The 22,658-nt window shown below is 40.3% G+C and overlaps 1 protein-coding gene across 1 annotated transcript in view; it reads right to left on the bottom strand.

Annotated features, from left to right (window-relative positions):
- Positions 1 to 1,029: 1,029 nt before the first annotated feature.
- LOC132401727 (volume-regulated anion channel subunit LRRC8D-like) overlaps positions 1,030 to 22,658 on the bottom strand; it is a 132,977-nt gene continuing 111,348 nt past the window's right edge. The window contains exon 3 of the mRNA XM_059983853.1: positions 1,030 to 4,153. Within this exon, the coding sequence (XP_059839836.1) occupies positions 1,674 to 4,151 (2,478 nt within the window). The 5' untranslated portion in view covers positions 4,152 to 4,153 and the 3' untranslated portion in view covers positions 1,030 to 1,673. The remainder of the gene's footprint in view (positions 4,154 to 22,658) is intronic.

Genomic DNA, 22,658 nt, shown 5'->3' with positions numbered 1-22,658 from the left:
GGCTGATTTATCATCATCATTACCAGAGCTGAGCAATAAATAAGGTGTCAACCCTTGGGATACAATAAACCACAAAACATATTATCTGAACTAGGCCATTCAGCCCATTGAGGTTGCTCCGCCATTCCATCGCAGCTGATTCTCTGGCCTTCTCCTCATAACCTTTGACAATCTTATGCATTAAATACCTATCGACCCCAACTTTAAATATACCCAATGACTTGGTCTTCGCAGCTATCAGTGGCACTGAATTCCTTAGATTCACTACCTCCAGCTAACAAAATTCCTCCTCATTTCTGTTCTAAAGGGGAACACTTCTATTCTGAGGTTACACTCTATGGTCCTAGACTCACCCTAGCATTATCTATATCCATGAATTAAAAACATGGGTGCAGGTAGATCATGAGCTGAACGTGGAAAGGGAAAGCAGTCAGTATTCTTGCTTCCATGTCAGCCCTCAGCAAAAAGGGTAACTACACTCACTTGCCCATCTATTGATATGTTCCCCCAGCCAACTAACTTTAAGGACTCATTATCTCAAGTTCTCATTATTTATTGCTATTTGTTTAAATTTGCATTTGCAGAGTTTATTGTTTTCTGTACTTTTCACTGATCCTGTTATAGTTAATATTTTATGTATTTGTTGAGTATGTCCACAAGAAAATGAATCAGAGTTATATCTGGTGATATATATGTACTTCGGTAATAAATTTACTTGAAGTTTGAGCCCTTTCCCCAGGTCACCTACTGCCTGTGGTTGGAACGACGCTGGTATAATGTGTGACTTCCTTGGGATGTATGGAAGGACTGTGTCATGCTTTATCCAAGGTTTTCACTTGTGAAAGTCAACTTCTGAAATGACTGGAGAAGGGATTATTTGCCAATTGAAAATAGGAAGCAAAGGGAAGGTTACACTCCATAAACAAACATACTATAAAAGTCCCTCTCGCTACAATTGTAACCCCCTCCCTCCCTTGCTTCCTTCTTTAATGTGAGTCCCAGCAGCTCAAGAGACTAATTACTTCGAGGTAGGTTTGTAGTCTTTTATTTAGAAAGATTTGAAATTGGTGCTAGAAGTTAGAGTCTGTACAGTCTATGCACATTGCTTGGAGCCTGGGACTCCCCCCTCCATAAGTACAAAATAAAGACAGGTATTGTGGTAGCACAGACACATAATTGTGGGTTAATATCTGACAGAGCAACCTTCTGATCAGAACTGTGCTATTAAAAGAGCATTCAAGGTGCCCGAAGGGAGGTAAACGTCAGGAATCTGAAATACACTGGCACTGCACTTGCAGAGATCCCGTATTGGCTGCCTCTACATCAGAGGTCCATCATTTGGAGAGGGCACAGAGAGAACAATTCATCTACTCTTCAACAGAAACTGCCCCTCCAAATGCTGAGAATAAATTAAAATTAAATTCATTTAACAAAGTTACATGAAGAAATATTCAGTCGGCGACAGACTTGTATAAGATAACCAGCGACCAACAGTTAATTAATTGGTTACAATTGATTACAATGATTTCAGAGGTTTTTCAGGGAATAAAACTATCATTGTTATCTAGTTGCCTTGTTTAAGTACCTTGTTCTATTTAATACATTTTGTTTTCAAGTTAACAAGCAAGCAAACATTCAGTTCCAAAGCTGCGATATATGCTTTGCTCAATACTTTATATTCCTGTGCCAAAAGTTGTGTTTGAGTTGAAGTCTTGATTGATGAGATCCTTGACTTCAGGTGGCAGTGTATCAAAGAGATGATCCTCGACAATCAGCCCGCTTTTCTTCAGAAGACGACAGTGGACTAACTCTGCCGGAAGCCTGTCGAGGCAGTTTCCCTTCACCTCCAGCTGAGTTAACTGCACGAGCTGACAGATCTTGTCTGAAATGGAAGTGATACAGTTTTGCCCCATGTTCAAGGCTCTCAACTTTGTACACTTAAAAAGCTGCTTTGGCAAGAATTCCACTCGGTTCCCTGTCATTGCGAACTGCTGCAAATTCTGGAGGGAGGCGATCTCGGCCGGAATGATGGTGATGGAGTTGTGGCTTATGTCTAGCATTCGGAGCTTCTGCAGCGTGAAGAGAGCCGCTGGCAGTGACTCCAGTTTGTTGTGGGAAAGGTAAAGCAGCTCCAGGTTTTTCACCAGGCTGATGGAGGATGGGATGGTGATGATTTTATTGTGCCACAGCTTCAGGCAGGTCAGACGCTTCAGGTGCTGGAAGCTAATCACCTCTTCAATGCTGCGAATGTTGTTGGACTTCAAGTCAAGTTCCTGTAGGTTGGACAGACTGAAGATGGCGTGAGGAATGCGTTCTAACTCGCAGTTATGCAGCTCCAGCTCAGTGAGATTGATCATCTTCTTCAAGCTGTTCAATACTAAGAGCTTGGTCCCATCATTGTGAACCAGCAGTGCAGTGAGGTGGGGAGCAACGTCAGTGACATTTGATGGGACTTTGGTTAGATTACTCTTCAAGTGCAAGATCTTAAGGTGCTTCAGCTCCCTCAGTGACTCCAGAGCTATCATTTTATTGTTTTCTGAGTTTAGGTTACCAACCAGGTGGAGTTCACGTAGGTTTCTAAGCAAGTAGACCCAGGTGGGAATCTCTGCCACGTCGGTGAACTTAATGTGTAGGTACCTAAGGTGGTCCCGGAGGAAACTGAAGGCGGTCTGCTCCACTTTAGCCGGGCAGTGGTAAAGGTGCAGCTCTAGAAGGTTGACCATCTGGGAAATCTTGGCAGGAATCTTGGCTTCAGGGATCAGCTCCAGCTTCAGTACCTCCAGCTCGGTCATGTCAAACACAGCGTCAGGCACCCCCGATAACATGAAGAGGTGCAGCTCCTGTTTCTCCTGAGGGTTGCGAGAGACGTGCTGCTTGAGTTTCTCATATGTCCATTCGTGGTTCAGACTGAGCTCGCGCAGCTTGTTCTCACTCACTTCAGACAGGAAAACCCCAAACCGCTTGGAGTAAAGCTGGTCGTACTGATCGACCATGTGCAGTAGAAAGGCAAAGTCATTTTTAACATCTGGAATATCACTAAAGCTACTTTCTTCACGGACTTTTTCAAATGAATACTCCTTTAAAGGCCTCCTGAACAGCCAAAACAAAGTATAAAGGCAAACTAGTCCATAAACACATATTAGTGTAACGTAACTAATTAGTAATTTCCGTAGCATAAATGCCATGTTGTGCGTACAATGAAACTGTGTATATCCAGTCAAATGCTCTATCTCTGGTTTACAGACATGGCTAAAGCTTATAGAAGTCATAAAATTAAGTGTATAGCACAAAATAAACATTAATTTCACTGTCTTTATGACTGTCTGGACCACATAGAGTTTATATATCAAATCACTGTCTTCCACATGGGCACGGAACTTACGAACTTTCTCAAAAAGGGCTTTCGCCTGTTCCCCATCTTTCTTGTCCAAAATAGTCATGCTGGGGACTTCAAAGACAGGCTTCTCTGTTGAAAATTTGGGTCCAATTCTTGATATCGTGGGCGTACTGGAACTGGGGCTTTCTTCTTCGCTGCCGGTTGACAAATGCTTTGCAACCGAGGACTTAAAGAGTTGCTTGTTCTCCTCTGAGTCCTCGCACGCTGTTTCGGAGAGCGCTTTAGTAGTCCAAGGAGACTCGAAGCATTTTCCTAATATAGAAACAAAATGTTCGATCTTTGAACTGGTTTTGGGGTACTTGAACCAGAAGTTGCTGCTGACCATGAGGATGAGGGTGTGAATCAGTGCAAGGTAGGGGAAATACTTAGAATACCAAGGCAAGGCCACGTGATAGCACATCTGATTGATGAAGATATATTGCTGGTATTCCAGGTTAGTTGGCCGGCCGGAGTTTAGAGGGGACCTTGAGGTGGAGCCTGCAGGTGTCGTAGATGGAAAGGAGGTACTCGGAGAGATGGTGTTCCCCACATTGGAAGTCGGAGATGTTGTTGCTGGACTTCCACCTTCTGCATACTGAGAGAAAACAGGAAGACATACAACTTGATCTTTGGTTAGCTGCATGGTGCCTGCAAATATAGCAACCATCAGCATTACGATGGCTAAGTAGTCCATGAACACATCCCACCATGGCTTCAGGATTCGATAAGTTGCCTGGATATCATTGAGGGATGCAACTTCTGTGAGGGTAAACATTCCTGTAAAATAGAAGAAAAATAATTACAAATGGAGCAAGTGGAAGTTATTTCTGAAAGTCAGCCTATTCCACCCTCACAGTTTACAGGATATTTGTACCATTCAGAAACAAGGCAGAAGGTATATACACTGTAGATCCGAAGAATGAGAGATGGTCTTAATGAAACGTAAAATTCTGCAGGAGCAAGGGAAAACAGAGCTTGACTCAGCAAGAAGCTGAGAAAATGTCAGCCTTTGCAGGATTCTCAAACCTAGAGGACTATGCTTCAAAGGTTGCTGATTTAAGAAGCAGATGAGGAAATATTTCCTCAGTTTCTGAATGTTTGAAAATACCCTACACCAGTGACTGGAATCACTGAATACATTTAAGGATAAAATAAACCATAAGGCATAGGTGCATCCTTAGGTCATTTGGCCCATCGAGTCTGCTCTGCCTTTCCACGAGGGCTGATTTTTTAACCCTTTGAATCCCATTCTCCAGCCTTTCCCCATAACTCTTTTCCTCATAAATCAAGAACCGATTAGCATCCAATTTAAATATACCCAATGACTTAGCCTCTACAGTCGCCTGTGGCAATTAATTCCACAGATTTACCAGCTTCTGGCTAAAAGGAAATCCTCCTCATTTCTGTTCTAAAGGGCACCTTTGTATCCTGAGGCTGTGTCCTCTGGCCGTAGGCTCCCTCCTATTGGAAACATCCTCCCCACATCCACTCTATCTCAGCCCTTTATTTATTTTTTTTTATAGATACATTTTTAAGTCAATAGAAAGATATGGAGTACAGATGGGGAATTGGACAAATTGGATCAGATGGGACTGTACTGAATGGTGCAGTGAGTTCTGGGGATCTCAAGATCTACTCCATATGTAATCCAATGTGGTTACCAATTCTCACAGCTCTCTGCTGAGAATGTGGACAGTAGTGCTATTTATAAAATGGTTCTATTTACAAAAGGCAAGGTTATTAGGCAATCTTCCCTCCAATTTGTAATAACCAATGTGCCCAAAAATCTTGCACTGTGCGTTTTTTTTGCCCACTGTATAATTTCTTCAATATAAATAAGCCAGTTCTAAAATCTGCAGGTAAATCACTGCAAACTCCACTGTGGAAGAAAATTAAATTTTGTTGTTGAGCTTGACTAGTTAAGTATCGCCCAAGATTTGGCTCACGAGGGTGACAAGATAAGACGCAGACTCTGTCTTGCTTGTGTTAGCTAACAATAGATTATACCGATAATTGCTGACCTTTGAGAAGCAAAGTGACTTACAGCCTGCTCGTCTCATGCTAATAATAAGATATTGCTAATCTTTGTCTGAGTCTATCTGGCTAATAGGGGGAGTGAATGTGGATATGCAGTTCCAATTTTGTGTACCGTACAGAAACATTAGTAGATTGGCTGATACCTAACAAGTGCTTTTTGAAATCACTGACCAAGAATGTTTAGCTGTTCACTACTGCGTAACATTTACTGTATAAATTTAAGATCTAACCTGACATTGGTAGAGTCTTGAAATGGTTCTCTGTGATCACCTATTAAGGGGTTAACCGTATATCAATGGCTGTGTTTTTATTTGTTTGATTACAGGGTAGTCTCTCAGAGTAAATTGGTGACTGCATTCTCTTATAGTAAATTGGTGAAGAAATTCTTCCACATCCACGTTGTCAACACCATCCACATCAGGAAATGTGATTGTGTATGATTGTGAAATATTCTTAACATGTTAACAGGTTAGGGGCTGACAACCTTTTCTGTGCAGCTTAAATTGCTTTGTGTGTTAGTAGCAAAAGATGTGTGCACACACACATGGGCACAACTTAGAGGAAACATTGATGTTAGGGATCTGGAAGGCCACTGACACATAAGAAACTGCAATCCAGAAAGAGCTCGGCAAGAGCTAACTCTGCCAATATTTCAGAAAGTAGTAAACTGGTTACAATTACGATTATGTCAAATTTTATATATAAAAAGCAGAAATGCTTGAAATATCCAGTAGGTCAGGCAGCATCTGTGGAAAAAGTAGAAGCAATGCTTCAGATAGTTAGCTTTTCATCAGAATAATAAAAGGGTAAGATCAGCATTTCTTCCCAAAGCCCCACTAAGTAGAGAGGCAAGGAAATTTACATGGAATTTAGGAAGATTCTAATTTGAAACAAATACTTGGAGAAAACAAATTTATAATAACATTTAGTTTCCATTGCAATTACATAATACACTCGAGAAGTTCTACAGATGCCAGAAATCCAAAAGCAACACACACAAAATGCGGGAGGAACTCACCAGGTCAGGCAGCATCTATGGAAATGAATGAACAGTTGATGTTTTGGGGCTGAGATCTTTCATCAGGACTGGAAGGGAAGAGGGAAGACGCCAGGTGAGGGAAGGGGAAGGAAGCTAGCAAGAAGGTAATAGGTGAAGCCCGGTGGGTAGGAAAGGTAAAAGGCAGGAGAGGAAGGAATTTGATAGGAGATGCCAGTAGACCATAGGAGAAAGGGGAAGGGGGTGGAGGGAGTCCACAGTGGGGGAACAGAAGAGGGGCGGGGGAGGGGAAGAAGAAATCCATTCCATTATGTTGGACAGAATATAAGGTGTTGCTCCTCCACCCTGAAGGTGGCCTCAGTATAGCACAAGAGGAGTCTATGGACAGACATGTTGGAATGGGAATGGGAATTAAAATGTTTGGCCATTGTTTAATTCTACTTTTGGTGGATGGAGTGGAGATGCTTGACGTAGCAGACCCCCGATTTTCGATGTATTTCAACGATGTAGGAGAGGCCACATCGGAAGCACTGGACACAATGGACAACCCCAGCAGATTTACAGCTGAAGTGTTGATTCACCTGAAAGTATTGTTTGGGGCCATGAATGGATTTGAGGGAGGAGGTGAATGAGCAGCTGTAGCATTTTGGCTGCTTGGAGGGATATGTGCTGGGACTGAGACTAACGGGGAGGGTTGACCGGACAAGGGAATCATGAAGGCAGTGATCTCTGTGGAAAGCGGTAGGGGGCAGATTGGAGGTAAAGATATGTTTCATGGTAGGGTCCCTTTGGAAATTGCAGAGGATGGTGTGTTGAATGAGGAGGCCGTTGGCTCATGTCTCTGCCCTCGGAGAGGGACCCAATGCACTCTGAGATTTATGGATTAGACTGTAGTTCATATTGGCCTCTTTCAGTTCTGTGTCTTTTTTCGTGTTCTTGCCAATTCTTTCTGTTACTGATTTGTGGGCGGAAGTTTACATAATCTATTAGTTTTTGTGGAAGGGAGGGTTTGGGGTCTGCGAGTTTCTGTTTCATTTTATTTTTGTGTCGGGGGGAGAATTGAGGTCTTTCTATCAACTATTTCTATGGTTTTCTGTATTTTATGGCCATCTGGAGAAGACAAGTCTCAGAGCTGTATTCTGCATATGTACTCTGATAATAAAATGAAAGGAACTATTGCTGTTAAGCTGGTGGAAAGATGGGGTGAGTGCAGATGTTCAGGAAACGGAGGAGATGAGGTGAGGGCAGCATCAGTGGTGGAGAAAGGGCAATCCTATTCTTTGAAGGAAGAAGACATCTCTAATGTCTTGGAAAGAAGAGCTGCACCCTGCAACAGATGCAGCAGAGATAAAGGAACTGAGGAAAGGGAAGAAGATTCCCCCCCCACCCCCACAGGAGACAGGGTAGGAAGAGGTATAGTCAAGATCACTGAGCGGATCAGTAGGTTTATAAAAGATGTCAGAAGGAGGCAGAGAGATCGAGAAAAGGGAGGGTGGTGACAGAAATGGACCAAAGGAATTCAAGGGCAGGGTGGAAATTGAAGGCAAAGTTGAAGAATTTGACACATTCAGCATGGGTACATGAGCAGCACCGATGGAGTTGTCAATGCAGTGTAGGAAGAGTTGGGAGCATTACCAGAGAAGGTTTGGAACATGGACTGGTAAAGGGAGTTAACAAAAAGGCAGGCATAGCTGAAACCCATGTGAGTGCCCATTGCTACCCCTTGAGTCTGAAGAAAGTGGGAGGATTAATACACTCACAGCCATTTCTGATTTTGGAATCTAAGCCAACATGTAATCTGAACTGGAATAAATACTTGCATAAAAAGACCTTGTAAAAGAAAAGAAAAAGTGCGATCAAGATGAGAATATTTAGGGCAGCCCTGGTGCTAACTTTCTGTCAGTACTTCAATAAGCCTTGAATGAAGAGAAACAGTTTGAACTTCCATATGCCTGAAAGCAGAAACCATGCAGAAAGGACTAAACTGACATTCAACTTGCACAAAGTACAAGTTCTGAGAAAAGAGAGTTTTAATCCTCGAGAAAATAAATGAAATCAACTGCTTTATTGGAAGATGTCATTCCTGTCAGTAATTACATTAAACATTTTCTTTTTTTGTTCTAATTGTGTTCTTTCTTGCAAAATTGGTTCAATTTATGCTTATTTTGCAAATGCTGCTAATCTGATGCTGTGTGCCCGTGATGTTGCAAGTATGTTTTTCACTACACCTATGCATACACAAGATCACAAGAGAAATGGAGCAGAATTAGGCCATTTGGCCCATCAAGGCTGCTCCACCACTTCATCATGGCTGACCACGTTTTCTCTCAGCCCCAATATTCTGCCCTCTGCTCATAAGCATTCATGCCCTGTACTTGTGCACTTGACAATAAACGCAACTTGGATTTTGAGGAAAAGTACAACGCACTGACAGATATTACTAATGCACCATTGGAACATCTTCTCAATGTCCACTCAGTCTAGGCCTTCCAACTTAGATTAGATCCAAATCCAAATCCACGTGGGGAAGTATTATGAGCAATAATCCAAATTCTTCCATTTGAGATAATCTGAGGAGAATAGTTAACTAGTTAAAATAGTTAAATTTACAAGATTCATGAAGAGGGTAGGTAACAACATCAATATACAGAAGTTGCTGCTGCTCAGATTCTCAGGTTTATAATTGACAAGTCACTGCAGGTCGAGTGGACGAGTGGTATATGCCATGTTACTGAATGATTTCATAAATCAGCAAAAATGTGGGAGAAAGGAATCTGCTGGAGGTGGAAAGTAGCAGTGAGGAGTCTGAAACTTGCTGGAAAACATGAAAAAAATACATGGAAAACTATTTTAAAGGCCATTTACTACAAGGTTATTGACCATAAACTGGAAGTAGTGCTATCCAGACAGTTGGATGAATTAGCCAGTATATATGATGCTGGCCAAATGGTCTCCTTCAACATTTTATAGCTCTACGGAGACTGAAGTTCTGGTGAACTTGCAATGCTCAGGAAGGGCAGCGAGAACAAACTAAAGAATTACAGGCTGGTGAGTCTGACTTCTGTTGTAGGGAAGTTACTGGAGGGAATTCTGAGGGACGAGACCTACAATCATTTTGATAGTCAAAGCCTGATCAGGAATAGGCAACATGGCTTTGTGGGGAGTCATAACTGACAAATCTTTTGAGCTTTTTAAAGAGATAACTAAGGAGGTAGATCAAGCTAGGGCATCGTATGTATGCTGAAGGCATGTTCAATTCACAGATTCAAAGTACATTTATTATCAAAGTGTGTATGCAGTATACAACCCTGAGATTTGTCTTCCCATAGACAACCACGAAACAAAGGCAACCATGGAACCCCTTCAAAGAAAAACATTAAATTCGTTACCTGTGGTGACATCATGTGCAATGATGTGCCAGTACATGATTGGACAGAGCACTGAGTATGCGTGGGATTGCTAGAATGTTCCAGCACACAGATGGGTTAAAACATGTTTGTTTACTACTGTAAATAAAAGTTCTCTAATTCTTCCAGAATATGATTCTTCATTGTTAACCCACAGTATGTTTACACAGAAGTAACAGAACATGGTGTCAGGAGTGGCTTTGGAAGAATAATATGGGAGAATCGAGAATTGAAGATAATCGGAAAAAAAGAAAAAGGTTCGAACTGTAAACGGTAAAATGGAAGGGTTACAACCCCCACCAAAACTTCAGCTGACTGGCAAATGTAGCTGAGAATTGGAGGATATTCAAGCAACAGTTTGAATTGTACTTATCGGCGATCAATTATGAAGAAAAATTGGAAAAAACAAAATCTGCGTTTCTGCTCCATGTAATCGGGAACGACATAGTAGAGGTTTATAATAATTTTGTCTTTGAAGATGGAGATAATTTCAATTTAAAGTCAATAATGGACAGATTTGAAGTATTTTGCATACCCAAGCATAAATTAACATATGAGCGATATAAATTCTTCACGTCCGCAGAGAGCCGCTGAAACAATTGATCAGTATGCCACTGAGATAAGAAAGCGTAGCAGAACATGCGAGTTTGGATTGCTCACGGACTCTCTCATTAAAGAGAGACTTGTTTGTGGCTCTGATAATGCTCTGAGAGAAAGGTTGTTGAGAGAGCAAGATTTAAATTTTGAAAAAGCTTTGTTGCTTTGCAAAGCTTCTGAGACCGTGACATTGCAGGCTGAAGAGCTTTTTGTCGAAAACTGCAATGTAAATGCTGTAAAAAAGCGCAGCTACATCAAGAAATATAATATGTCAACGAAACTGACAGAGAGCAAGACGACATTGGACGCGGGAACATTGTCCAAATCAATGTCCCACATATGGCAAAATTTGCAACGGCTGCGGTAAGATTAATTATTTTTCATGCTGTTGTAAAAGTAGGAAGAAGGAAAATAAAATGAAACAAGTAAATGCTGTGCTTGAAGATGTGCTTTGTGAAAATAAAGTAAGAATGACTGGACTATTCCGCTGCAAGTGAATCAAAACTATATTCTGTTTAAACTGGATACTGGAGTCCAAGTAAATGTTCTTGCAGAATCTGAGTTCAATGCTTTAAAGCCAAGACTGAAGTTACATCAGACAAATATAAAAGTGACTGGGTATTCAGGTGCAGACATTCCAGTTAAAGGAACATGTGTGGCAAAGGTGTCACACAAAAATATTGTGCATATGCTTTCATTTGTGGTCGTGCCAAAAAATGTACAGTCAGTTCTGGGTTTATTTGCCTGTGAAAGACTTAATTTGGGGAAAAGAATTTTAGTCCTGGATAGTGACACAGAGTCAGAATACAGGGACTTGATGAAAGAGTATGAAGACTTGTTTAAAGGGCTTGTTTGTCTTCCAGCAGAGCACACGATTAAAATTGACAACACAGTGCAACCCGTAACACATCCATGCAGAAAAGTACCTCTTGCATTACATCATCAACTGAAAACAGAGCTAGACAGAATGGAAAGGCTAGGAGTCGATGAACCAACTGAATGGGTCAACTCACTTGTCATTGTTAATAAGAAAAATGGAAAACGGAGTATTTGTTTAGATCCAAGAGACTTGAATCGGGCCATTAAAAGGGAACATTTCAAATTGCCCACTCGTGAAGAAATTACAGAGTTTGCTAATGGAAAGTATTTTAGTAAATTAGGTGCATCCTCCAGATTCTGGCAACTCAAATTAGATGAACCAAGTTCAAAATTGTGTACCTTTAACACACCTTTTGCCAGATACTGTTTTCTCAGGCTTCCTTTTGGAACTGCACAGGCTCCTGAAGTGCACCATAACACCATTCACATGTTATATGAGCACATGGAGAGCGTAGATACATCCATGGATGATATTATTATTTGGGGATTGACTAAGCAAGAGTATGACACCAGGCTCAGACAAATCTTTGAGGCAACACGCAAGGCTAACCTGAAATTGAATAAAGACAAATGTCAGCTAGGAGTGACTGAACTTACATTTGTGGGTGATATCATCAGCGATGAGGGTGTGCGTCCTGATCCATTGAAGGTTTCTGCTATTGAGAACATGCCAAGACTGCAATGTAAAAAGGATGTTCATAGGTTTATGGGAATGGATAGCTATATGGGAAAATTTATACCCAATCTCTCGGAACAGCTTGCTCCATTGAGGCAGCTAACAGAAAAGAAAAATAGACGGAGCTGGAATCATGAACAGGAGAAGGCATGGCAAAATCTCAAGAAAGTGCTCACTAAAGAACCTCTGTTGAAATTCTATGATGCTGAGAGACCCATCATAATCACATGAGATGCATCTCAAGCGGGCTTAGGGGCAGTGTTACTCCAAGAACATGATCAGGAATGGCTACCAGTGGTACATGCATCTCGTTCATTATCTGATCCAGAAACAAGGTATGCCCAAATTGAAAAAGAATTGCTCAGCATTATGTTTGCTTGTGAGAGATTTTATCAGTTTGTGTCAGGGCAACCTATTGATGTTGAAACCGATCATAAGCTGTTGATTGCATTGTTTAACAAATCTTAAAGCCACTGTCCTTTGCAAATTCAGCGAATGATGATCAAATTGCAAAGATATGCTTTAAATGTGTCATACAAACCTGGAAAATTCATGTACACGGCTGACACACTTACCAGAGCTGTGGATCCAACAACAAAAGACAGTCACAGGAACGTTATTGATGTTCAGGTATTCATTGATATGGTTATAGAAACTGTACCTGTTGCTCCCAAAATGTTGGAACTGCTGAGACAGAGAAGGACTAAATTCTCAATCAGGTAATTACAAGTGGTGATGGATGGCCAGATAATAGGCATGACTGTACTTCAGTCGTACAAGATTATTGGAACCACAGATCAGAACTGTCTGTTGTGGATGGGATATTGTACAAAGGTAGTAGAATTGTAATACCTAACAGTCTCCATAAAGAAATGCTTGATAACATTCATGAAGACCTCCTAGGCATTGAAAAATGTAAGGGGGGGGGCACGGGAAGTGGCCCAGGATAAATCAAGAGATTGCAGAATTGGTGTCTTCTTGTCAAATATGCCTTAAATACCAAACAACCCTAAGGAGCCACTGCATCCACATCCTAGTCCTCAGAGACCTTATCAGGAGGTAGGCATTCGTATATTTGTAACTGACAACAAGGATTATCTATTAATAACAGATTACTACTCATCGTATCCTGAAGTGTGTGGTTTGAGCAGAACAACAGCAGAGAATGTAATTACATGCATGAAATCAGATTTTTCCAGACATGGTGTACCTGATGAAGTTTTCACAGACAATGGTCCACAGTTCAGTAGCGAATGCATGAAACATTTTGCTCATGAATGGGGCTTTGTTCATACAACATCTAGTCAATTTTCCCTCAGTCTAATAGATTAGTTGAGAATTCAGTAGGAATTGTCAAGAAACTGATGCTCAAAACAAAAGATAGTGCAAGTGATTTTTATAAAGCTTTGTTAGCCTACTGAAGTACTCCACTTGAATGTGGATTTTCACCTGCTCAGCTCTTGATGGGGCAACGTTTGAGATCTAATCTGCCAATGGATGAGAGACTACTGAGAACAGAGGAAGCTGAACAAGGGAAAAGATGGAAAGATGAACAAAAAGCAAAGCAGAAAATATACTTTGATAGACGTTGTCGTCCATTAGCTGAACTGCATCAGAGAGATGAAGTAAGAATACAAGACAAAGTGAGCACATGGACACAGAAAGCTACAGGACTTGAAGTACAACCCAGATTATACATGGTCCAAACAGAGGAGGGAGCAGTGGTACGAAGAAATCGCAAAGACCTCAAGAAAGGGCCTACTTCAGAGATTCAGTTAACAGATGCAGATGAGACAAAACTTGTAAATAATAACAAGGAAACACAAGATTTGTGTGTACCATTCAGGAGGTCTACTCGTGTCCGTAAACCCACAGAGAGACTGATAGAGACTTGCTGAATTATGTATTTGCTTTGATTAACTTTGTTAATTGATTTTCTTTTTAAGGAAAAGAAGATGTGGTGATATCACGTGTAATGGTGTGCCAGTATGTGATTAGGCAGAGCACTGAGCATGCGCAGGATTGCCAGAATGTTCCAGCACGTGGCTGGGTTAAGACGTGTTTTGTTTATTACTGTAAATATAAGTTCTATAATTCTTCCAGAATATGATTCTTCATTGTTAACCCACGATACGTTTAAACAGAAGTAACGTAACAGTTACCCACCAAAAAAAAACAAATCACGTAAACGGCAAAAAGAGAGTGAAAAGCACAGGATAAAAAACATCAAACCACAAAGTCATCGAAACAGTCCAGGAGTGTTCAGTTCAATCTAGCACTGCGTCTGCTTGGACTTCAGTAAGGCCTTGATAAGATGGCTGATTTAGAAGATTAATGAATTTCAACTTAGGTAAGTATGAGATGACATATATTGGTCTGATGAATGCTATGGAACAGCGGGAGTTGGGAATGCTAGCGTGGTGAGGAAGTCATTTAGCATGCAGACCTTCATCAGTTAGGGCAGCGAGTTTAGGAGAAACCCTTGTCGTGGTTTGGAGGCTTGCATGCCTCAGTGACCCAGAGAGCTGTGTTGGCTGGAGTCAAACAGATCAAAGGGTAGATGGCAGACCGAGAGTGGTCCACTGGTATTCCAGGTTCAGGATCAGCTAACAATCCTGACCTGTAAAACAAAAGTGCCACTAAACAGCAATGAAGAATCTTTCTACATCTGTGCACGGCAGTACTCCTGAGTGTCCATCCTGAACTATGTGAGTGACAGTAGAAAAAACCGAGAGGAAGCTACTGACACAATAAAGGAAGCCCTGAACATCTTCGTTGCTGCATTAAATACCAGCACTATAATGGGCAGTAGAGAATTATGCAAATCACTGGTGAAAATTTGGTCACCCTGTCAAGCTGGAGAGGATGGAGAAGAGATGAACAAAGATACTCCCTGGACTAGAGGGTCTGAATTATAGGGAGAGGCTGGCCATGGGCAGCTTTATTCTTTGGAGTACAGAAGTATGAGAGGTGGGCTCAACGTTGTTTATAAAATAAGGAGTATGGATGTTGGACAGTCATTGTCTTCTCCCAGGGACAGGGAGACCAAAACAAGAGGGCACAGATACAAGAGGAGAGTGACTTAAGGGAGACCTGAGAATTAACTTCTTTAGAGAGTAGCGAGACAGGTACAAATGCAATATTTAAGAGGCATGGAAGGGAATGGCTTCGAGTGTAATGAGTCAAGTGCCAGCAACTGGGAGTAGGATGGTGGATACTGTGGTCAGGCTGTACTAGTTGGGCTGAAGAGACTTTCCACGTTATACCAAAATCAATCTAATCTTTCCTTCCCACATAACTCTCCATTTCCATCTGTTTCTTCTCCATCAGATTGTTGTCTGAGCTGCCCGGGTTTCCAGCATCTCCTGTTTTCATTCTGTGATTATCAGTCCTTGCTCCTGTGGGCACCTCTGAAAACTTCTCACATCTTCCCTCCAGAGAAAGACTCTACCTGGCAAATCAGTGGAACTGCCATCTAAAAAGAGACTGCAGTTCTTCAGTGAACCTTTGCTGATGCTGTTCTGTAACTTTCACTCGAATGGCAAAATGAAAGATAAGAGGACCTGTTTTGGAATCACTTTTGTACAATGCAGCAATGTGACAGAATGGCTTTTTAGAGCAGCTCGTGGTTGAGCCCATTTGAGGTTCAGCTATCCTGGATTGGACGTTGTGCAATGAACCAGAATTGATTTAGAAAGCTCAAGGCAAAAGAACCCGGGGCAAGTGATCATAATATGACTGAATTCACCCTGAAATTTGAGAAGGAAAAGCTAAAGTCAGATGTATGAGTATTACAGTGGAGTAAAGGGAATTACAGAGCTATAAGAGAGCAGCTGGCCAGAATGGACTGGAAAAGAACACTGGCAGAGCAGCAATGGCTGGAATTTCTGGAAGCAATTTAGAAGGCACAAGATATATACATCCCAAAGAGGAAGCAGTACTGTCATGGAAAGATGAAACAACCGTAGCTAAGAAGACAAGTCAATGCCAACATAAAAGCCAAAGAGAGGGTATATAATTGTGCAAAAATTAGTGGGAAGTTAGAGGAATGGGAAGCTTTTAAAAACCAACAGAAGGCAACTAAATACTCATTAAAGGAGGTAAAGATGGAATACAAAAGTTGCTAGCCAATAATATTAAAGAGGATACCAAAAGTTTCTTCAGACACACAAAGTGTAAAAAAAGAGCCTAGACTGCTGGAAAATGATGCTGGAGAGGTAGTAATGGGGGACAATGAAATAGCAGACGAACCGAATAAGTATTTTCAATCAATCTTCACTGTGGAACACATTAGCAGTATGGTGGAAGTTCCAGGCATCAGGGAGCATGAAGGTGTGAAGTTAACATTACTAGAGGGGAGGTTCTTGGGAAACTGAAAGGTTGAAGGGACACAAGTCAACTGGACCAGATGGTGTACAACCCAAAGTTCTGAAAGAGGCTGCTAAAGAGATTGTGGAGGCACTAGGAATGATCTTTCAAGAATCACTAAAAAGCAAATAGGCATAGGATCCAAGGGGACATTGCTTTGTGGATCCAGAACTGGCTTGTCCACAGAAAGCAAGGAGTAGTTGTAGAGGGTCATATTCTACATGGAGGTCGGTCACCAGTGGTGTGCCTCAGGGATCTGTTCTGGGACCCTTACTATTAATGATTTTTATAAATAACCTGGATGAGGAAATGGAGGGATGTGTTAGTAAGTTTGCTGATGACACAAAGGTTGGAGGTGTTGTGGATAGTGTGGAGGGTTGTCAGAGGTTACAGCAGGACATTGATAGGATGCAAAACTGGGCTGAGAAGTGGCAGATGGAGTTCAACCCAGATAAGTGTGAGGTGGTTCATTTTGGTAGGTCAAATATGGTGGCAGAATATAGTATTAATGGTAAGACTCTTGGCAGTGTGGAGGATCAGAGGGATCTTGGGGTCCGAGTCCATAGGACGCTCAAAGCAGCTGCGCAGGTTGACTCTGTGGTTAAGAAGGTGTATGGTGTATTGGTCTTCATCAATCATGGAATTGAATTTAGGAGCCAAGAGGTAATGTTGCAGCTCTATAGGACCCTGATCAGACCCCACTTGGAGTACTGTGCTCAGTTCTGGTCGCCTTACTACAAGAAAAATGTGGAAGCCATAGAAAGGGTGCACAGGAGATTTACAAGGATGTTGCCTGGATTGGGGAGTGTGCCTTATGAATAGCACTCAGCCTTTTCTCCTTAGAGCGAAGGAGGATGAGAGATGACCCGATAGAGGGATACAAGATGATGAGAGGCATTGATTGTGTGGATAGTCAGAGGGTTTTTCCCGGGGCTGAAATGGCTGCCACAAGAGGACACGGGTTTAAGGTATTGGGGAGTAGGTACAGAGTAGAAGTCAGGGGTAAGTTTTTTACTCAGAGAGCAGTGAGTGCGTGGAATGGGCTGTCAGCAACAGTGGTGGAGGTGGATATGAAAGGGTCTTTTAAGAGCCTTTAGACAGGTACATGGAGCTTAGCAAAATAGAGGGCTATAGGTAAGCCTAGTAATTTCTGAGGTAGGGACATGTTCGGCACAACTTTGTGGGCCGAAGGGCCTGTATTGTGCTGTAGGTTTTCTATGTTTCTAGAAGACTGGTAAATTGCAAGTGTCACTCCACTCTTCATGAAGGGAGAGAGGTCGAAGAAAGGAAACTATGGGCCAATTAGTCAGTGGTTGGGAAGATGTTGGGAGTCATTATTAATGATGAAGTCTCAGGGTACTTGGAGGAATGTGATAAAATTGGCTGTAGTCAGCATGGTTTCCTCAAGGAAAAATCTCGTCTGACAAATTGTTGAAATTCTTTGAAGTTACAAGCAGGATAGACGAAGGAGAATTGAATGATGTTGTCTACGTGGATTTTCAGAAGTCCTTTGACAAGGTGCCACAGATGAGGCTGCTTAACAAGCTACAAGCCCAGGGTATTACAGGAAAGATTCTAGCATGGATAAAGCAGTAACTCACTGGCAGGAGGCAAAGATTGGGAATAAAGGGAGCCCTTTCTGATTGGCTGCTGGTGTTGGGAACGATTCTTTTTACGTTATATGGCAATGATTTGGAGGATGGAATTGATGACTTTGTTGCAAAGTTTGCAGAGGATACAGACAGAAGGCTAGGTAGTTCTGAGGAAGTACAGAGGCTACGGAAGAACTTAGACAGATTAGGAGAAGACAGTGTTGAGAAGTGTATGGTCATGCACTTTGGTAGAAGAAATAAATGGGCTGACTATTTCCTAAATGGAGAGAAAATACAAAAAACCAAGGTGCAAAAGGACTTGGGAGTCCTCGTGCAGGATTGTCTAAAGGTTCATTTGCAGGTTGAGTCTGTGGTGAGGAAGGCAAATGCAATGTTAGCGTTCATTTCAAGAGGTTTACAATATAAAAGCAAGGATGTAGTGTTGAAACTTTATACAGCACCAGCGAGGCCTCACTTGGAGAATGTGAGCATGTTTGGGCTGCTTATCTTAGAAAGGATTAGCTGAAACTGGAGAGGGTTCAAGGGAAGTTCATGAAAATGATGCCAGGATTGAATGGCTTGTCATGTGAAGAGTGTTTGGTGGCTCTGGGCCTTATTCACTAGAATTCAGAAGAATGAGGGGTGACCTCATTGAAACCTATTAAATAGTGAAAGGCCTTGATAGAGAGAACATGGTGGGGATGTTTCCTTTGGTGGGCCAGCTTCAGAATAGAGGGGCATTCTTTTAGAATGGAGAGGAGGAGGAATTTCTTCAGCCAGAGAGTTGAATCTGTGGAATTATTTGCCACAGGTAGCTGTGGAGGCCAAGTCTTTATGTATATTTAAGGCAGAGGTTGATAGATTCTTGATTGGTCAGGACATGATAGGATATGAGAAGGCAGGAGATTGCAGCTGAGAGGAAAACTCAATCAGCTATGACGAAATGGCAGAGCAGACTAATTCTGCTCCTATATCTTATGATATACCTCTTCAGCCTTCTGTGTGAAGCTTAGCCACATATATCCATTTAATTTCTAACAGTAGGGATTTTGCAGATGCTGGAAATCTTGAACAACATACACAAAATGCTGGAAGAACTCAGCAGGTCGGGCAGCACCGAGAGAGAGGAAAAATCAGATTATATTTTTTCTTTCCAAGAATCTTTGCCAATGATTAATGGGAAGTGTCTCTGCCTTCAGACACATCCACTTTGAGTACTTCTAATGAACCGGCTTCCACAGCTCTCTGGGGCAGTGATACTCCACTCTCAGAAATATGAACATTTTTAATACTTTTGCTTAAAATGTCCAGTTCCTTTTCTTGAAGATGTATCAGCAAGTACAGCACAGGAACAATGGAAGCAGATATGATAGTCGCGTTCAAGAGATTTTCAAATGAGCAGATGAATAACCAGAGAATGGTGGGAAATGGATCAGCTACAGGCAGAAAAGTTTAGTTTAATTAGGTGTCGTGCTTGGCACAGACATTGTGAACTGAAGAGGCCTGGACTTATTCGTTCTATTTTATGTAACTGACACACAACAGAAGGACACTAGAATACTCAGTAGATCAGACAGCTCCTCAGGAGAGAGAAAAACAGAGAAAATGTTTTACTGCTGATGACTTTTTATTAGCAAATTCAATAATGACAGTCTATTCTGATAATGCATCTGTTTTCCAGCGAATGTTCTTTTAGTTGTTATTGTCATTAAAACTTAATTTTATACTCCTTCACATAGCACTTCAGAATGTGTGATTTCATTAGATGCGGAGAAAGCATTTGATAGAGTTGAATGGCCTTACTTATTTAATGTGTTGGAGAAGTTTAATTTTAGTCCGACATTCATTTCCTGGATTAAACTGATTTATCACACTCCAGTAGCCTCAGTGTTTACTAATAATCAAAGATCTCCCTTTTTTCGTTTATTTTGGGGCACTAGACAAGGATGTCCTCTTAGCCCATTACTATTTAACATTGCTTTAGAACCTTTGGCAATTGCCATCAGAGAATCACAGGATAATTCAGGTATTAATCGTGGGACAGATATTCATAAGTTATCTTTGTATGCAGATGATTTATTATTATTCATTTCTAACCCTGAGAAATCTATTCCAGCAGTTCTATCATTGTTGGCTCAATTTAGTGAGTTTTCTGGGCATATGTTAAATCTTAATAAGAGTGAATTGTTTCCTTTGAATAGACAGGTCCCAATTTATGGAAATTTACCTTTTAAATTAGTTAATGACTCTTTTATTTACTTAGGGATTAAAATCACAAAAAATCATAAAGATTTATTTAGGTTTAATTTTTTACCCTTAATTGATCAGATTAAAGGCTTGTTTACTAAGTGGTCACCATTATCTTTATCTCTGATAGGTAGGATTAATGCTATTAGGATGGTTATTTTACCCAAGTTTTTATATATTTTTCAAGTGGTACCAATTTTTATTCCGAAATCTTTTTTTTTAACTAATGTTGATTCAAATTTCCTCATATATATGGCAGAATAAAAATCCCAGGTTAGGTAAAATATATTTACAGAAGACAAAGAAGGAAGGTGGGTTAGCATTACCTAATTTCAGATTTTATTATTGGGCACTTAATATTAGATATTTGTTACGTTGGTTGAAAGACTGGGATGGATCTTTTGGCCCTCATTGGGTGAGTTTGGAAATTAAATCGGTACCAGGTTATGCTCTGGGTTCTATTTTAGGGACTTCTCTCCCTTTTGCTCTTTCTAAATTGCCGAAACGAATTGACAACCCGATAGTTAAACATACTTTACGTATATGGTTTCAATTTTGGAAATTTTTCGGGTTGACTCAATTCGTTTTAAATATTCCTAGTGTATCTAATTGCTTTTTCCACCCTTCAATTATAGATCAAGCTTATTCGGCTTGGAAAACTAAGGGATTACTAAGATTTTCTGATTTATTTTTGGACAATTGTTTTATGTCTTTTGAGCAATTATCTAATAAATATAATTTGCCTAGATTTCATTTTTTTAGATATTTACAGATTAGGCATTTTTTAAGTACTGTACTTCCTACGTTTCCAAATTTTGTGCCTTCAGATATTTTGGAGAGTTTGTTTGAATTAAACCCTTTTCAAAAAGGGCTTATATTAAAACTTTATAATATAATTATGAAGATACGTTCAGAGCCCCTTTATAAGACCGAAAATGATTGGGAAAGAGAGCTTAATCTTATTATTCCTATTGAGAATTGGGATAGAATTCTTCAATTAGTTACTACATCTTCTATATGTGCCAAACATTCATTAATACAATTTAAGGTCGTACATAGGGCCCATATGTCCAAGGATAAATTAGCTCATTTTTATTCTTATATAAATCCTATTTGTGATAGATGTCAATTTGAAACTGCGTCTTTAACTCATATGTTTTGGTCATGTCCGCTTTTGAAAAAATATTGGAAAGATATTTTTGATATTATCTCCGCGGTATTGAACATCTATTTACAACCCCACCCTATTACCGCAATTTTTGGTTTACCAATGATGGACTTACTTCATTTATCTTTTTCCGCCTGTCGAATGATTGCATTTCTCACTCTGATGGCTAGAAGATCTATTTTGCTGAATTGGAAGGAAATTAATCCTCCCACTGTATTTCATTGGCTTTCTCAAACTATGTTATGTTTAAATTTAGAAAAAATTAGAAGTGGTGTATTTGAAACTTCTATTAAATTTGAAAAGATATGGAGACCATTTATTCAATATTTTCATATGATGTAATTTGACCCTGTTCCAAGCTTATTTGATTTTCCAGCTTTAATCTTACTTACGTTGAGAGGATCGGAGTTGATGACACTGATTATGTATTCTTGTGAGATATTATAAAAAGCCCTTTTTTTTCTTTTTCTAGTTTTTCTTTCTTTTTTCCCCTCTTTTTTGCTTTTTTTCTTCTTTATTAGCTATTAGATTAGTAGTTTAGTTATTATTGCATAACATTTTTTTCTTTTCTCTGTGTTTTTTCATATTATATATTATGAAATACCTAAATTTACCTTGTTCATACATATACTGTATAGTTCATGTTTTGGGAAAACTCATTTATATTGTAATCATTGCTTATGTATTCTTTCATGTGTAATGGGAATTTGTATGTTTGTAATCCCTTTATTAATATATCAATTGTATTTTGTTCATATTATTAATAATAAAAATATTGAAAAAGAAAGAAAAGAAAACTTAATTGAATTATTTGCTTTTATAGAATCTTCCATACTTTTAAGGGAAGCCTTCAAATGTTAAAGGCATCTCACTTTTAAAAAAGTGAGAGATCTTCAGCTCTTTATTTTACTGAAATATGAGGCGTATGCTTTACGGCAGGGATTCCAAATGCTTTTTATACCGTGTTTCCCAGGTTGGGAACCCCTGGATTGTAGTATAGTTCTTGACCAACGTCAAGTTAGTGTTGATTATCACTTCAATGAATTGGGGATTTTAGCATTGCCTGTACAATGCAGACCTTGATTGTTGGAAATGGACAATGGACAAACCAGTGGACAGTTTCAACAGCAGGAGGATGAGAAAATTTATTCTGAGATCAAAGGAAATATGCTGTTAATTGGCTAGTGTTATGATAACAGTTCTGATGAAAAATAGTGACTACTGGCTAGAAACAAACAGGGGCAGTACAATATTGGAAGAAGCATTCCTGGTCCAATAGTTTTACTGGGGCCCAGGAGCAGCACAGGTCCGTGA

Source organism: Hypanus sabinus, chromosome 11 (genome assembly GCF_030144855.1).
Source record: "Hypanus sabinus isolate sHypSab1 chromosome 11, sHypSab1.hap1, whole genome shotgun sequence".
Lineage (NCBI taxonomy): Eukaryota > Metazoa > Chordata > Chondrichthyes > Myliobatiformes > Dasyatidae > Hypanus > Hypanus sabinus.
Note: the sequence above shows the minus strand (reverse complement) of the source record. Positions and strands in the feature narration are given on the sequence as shown.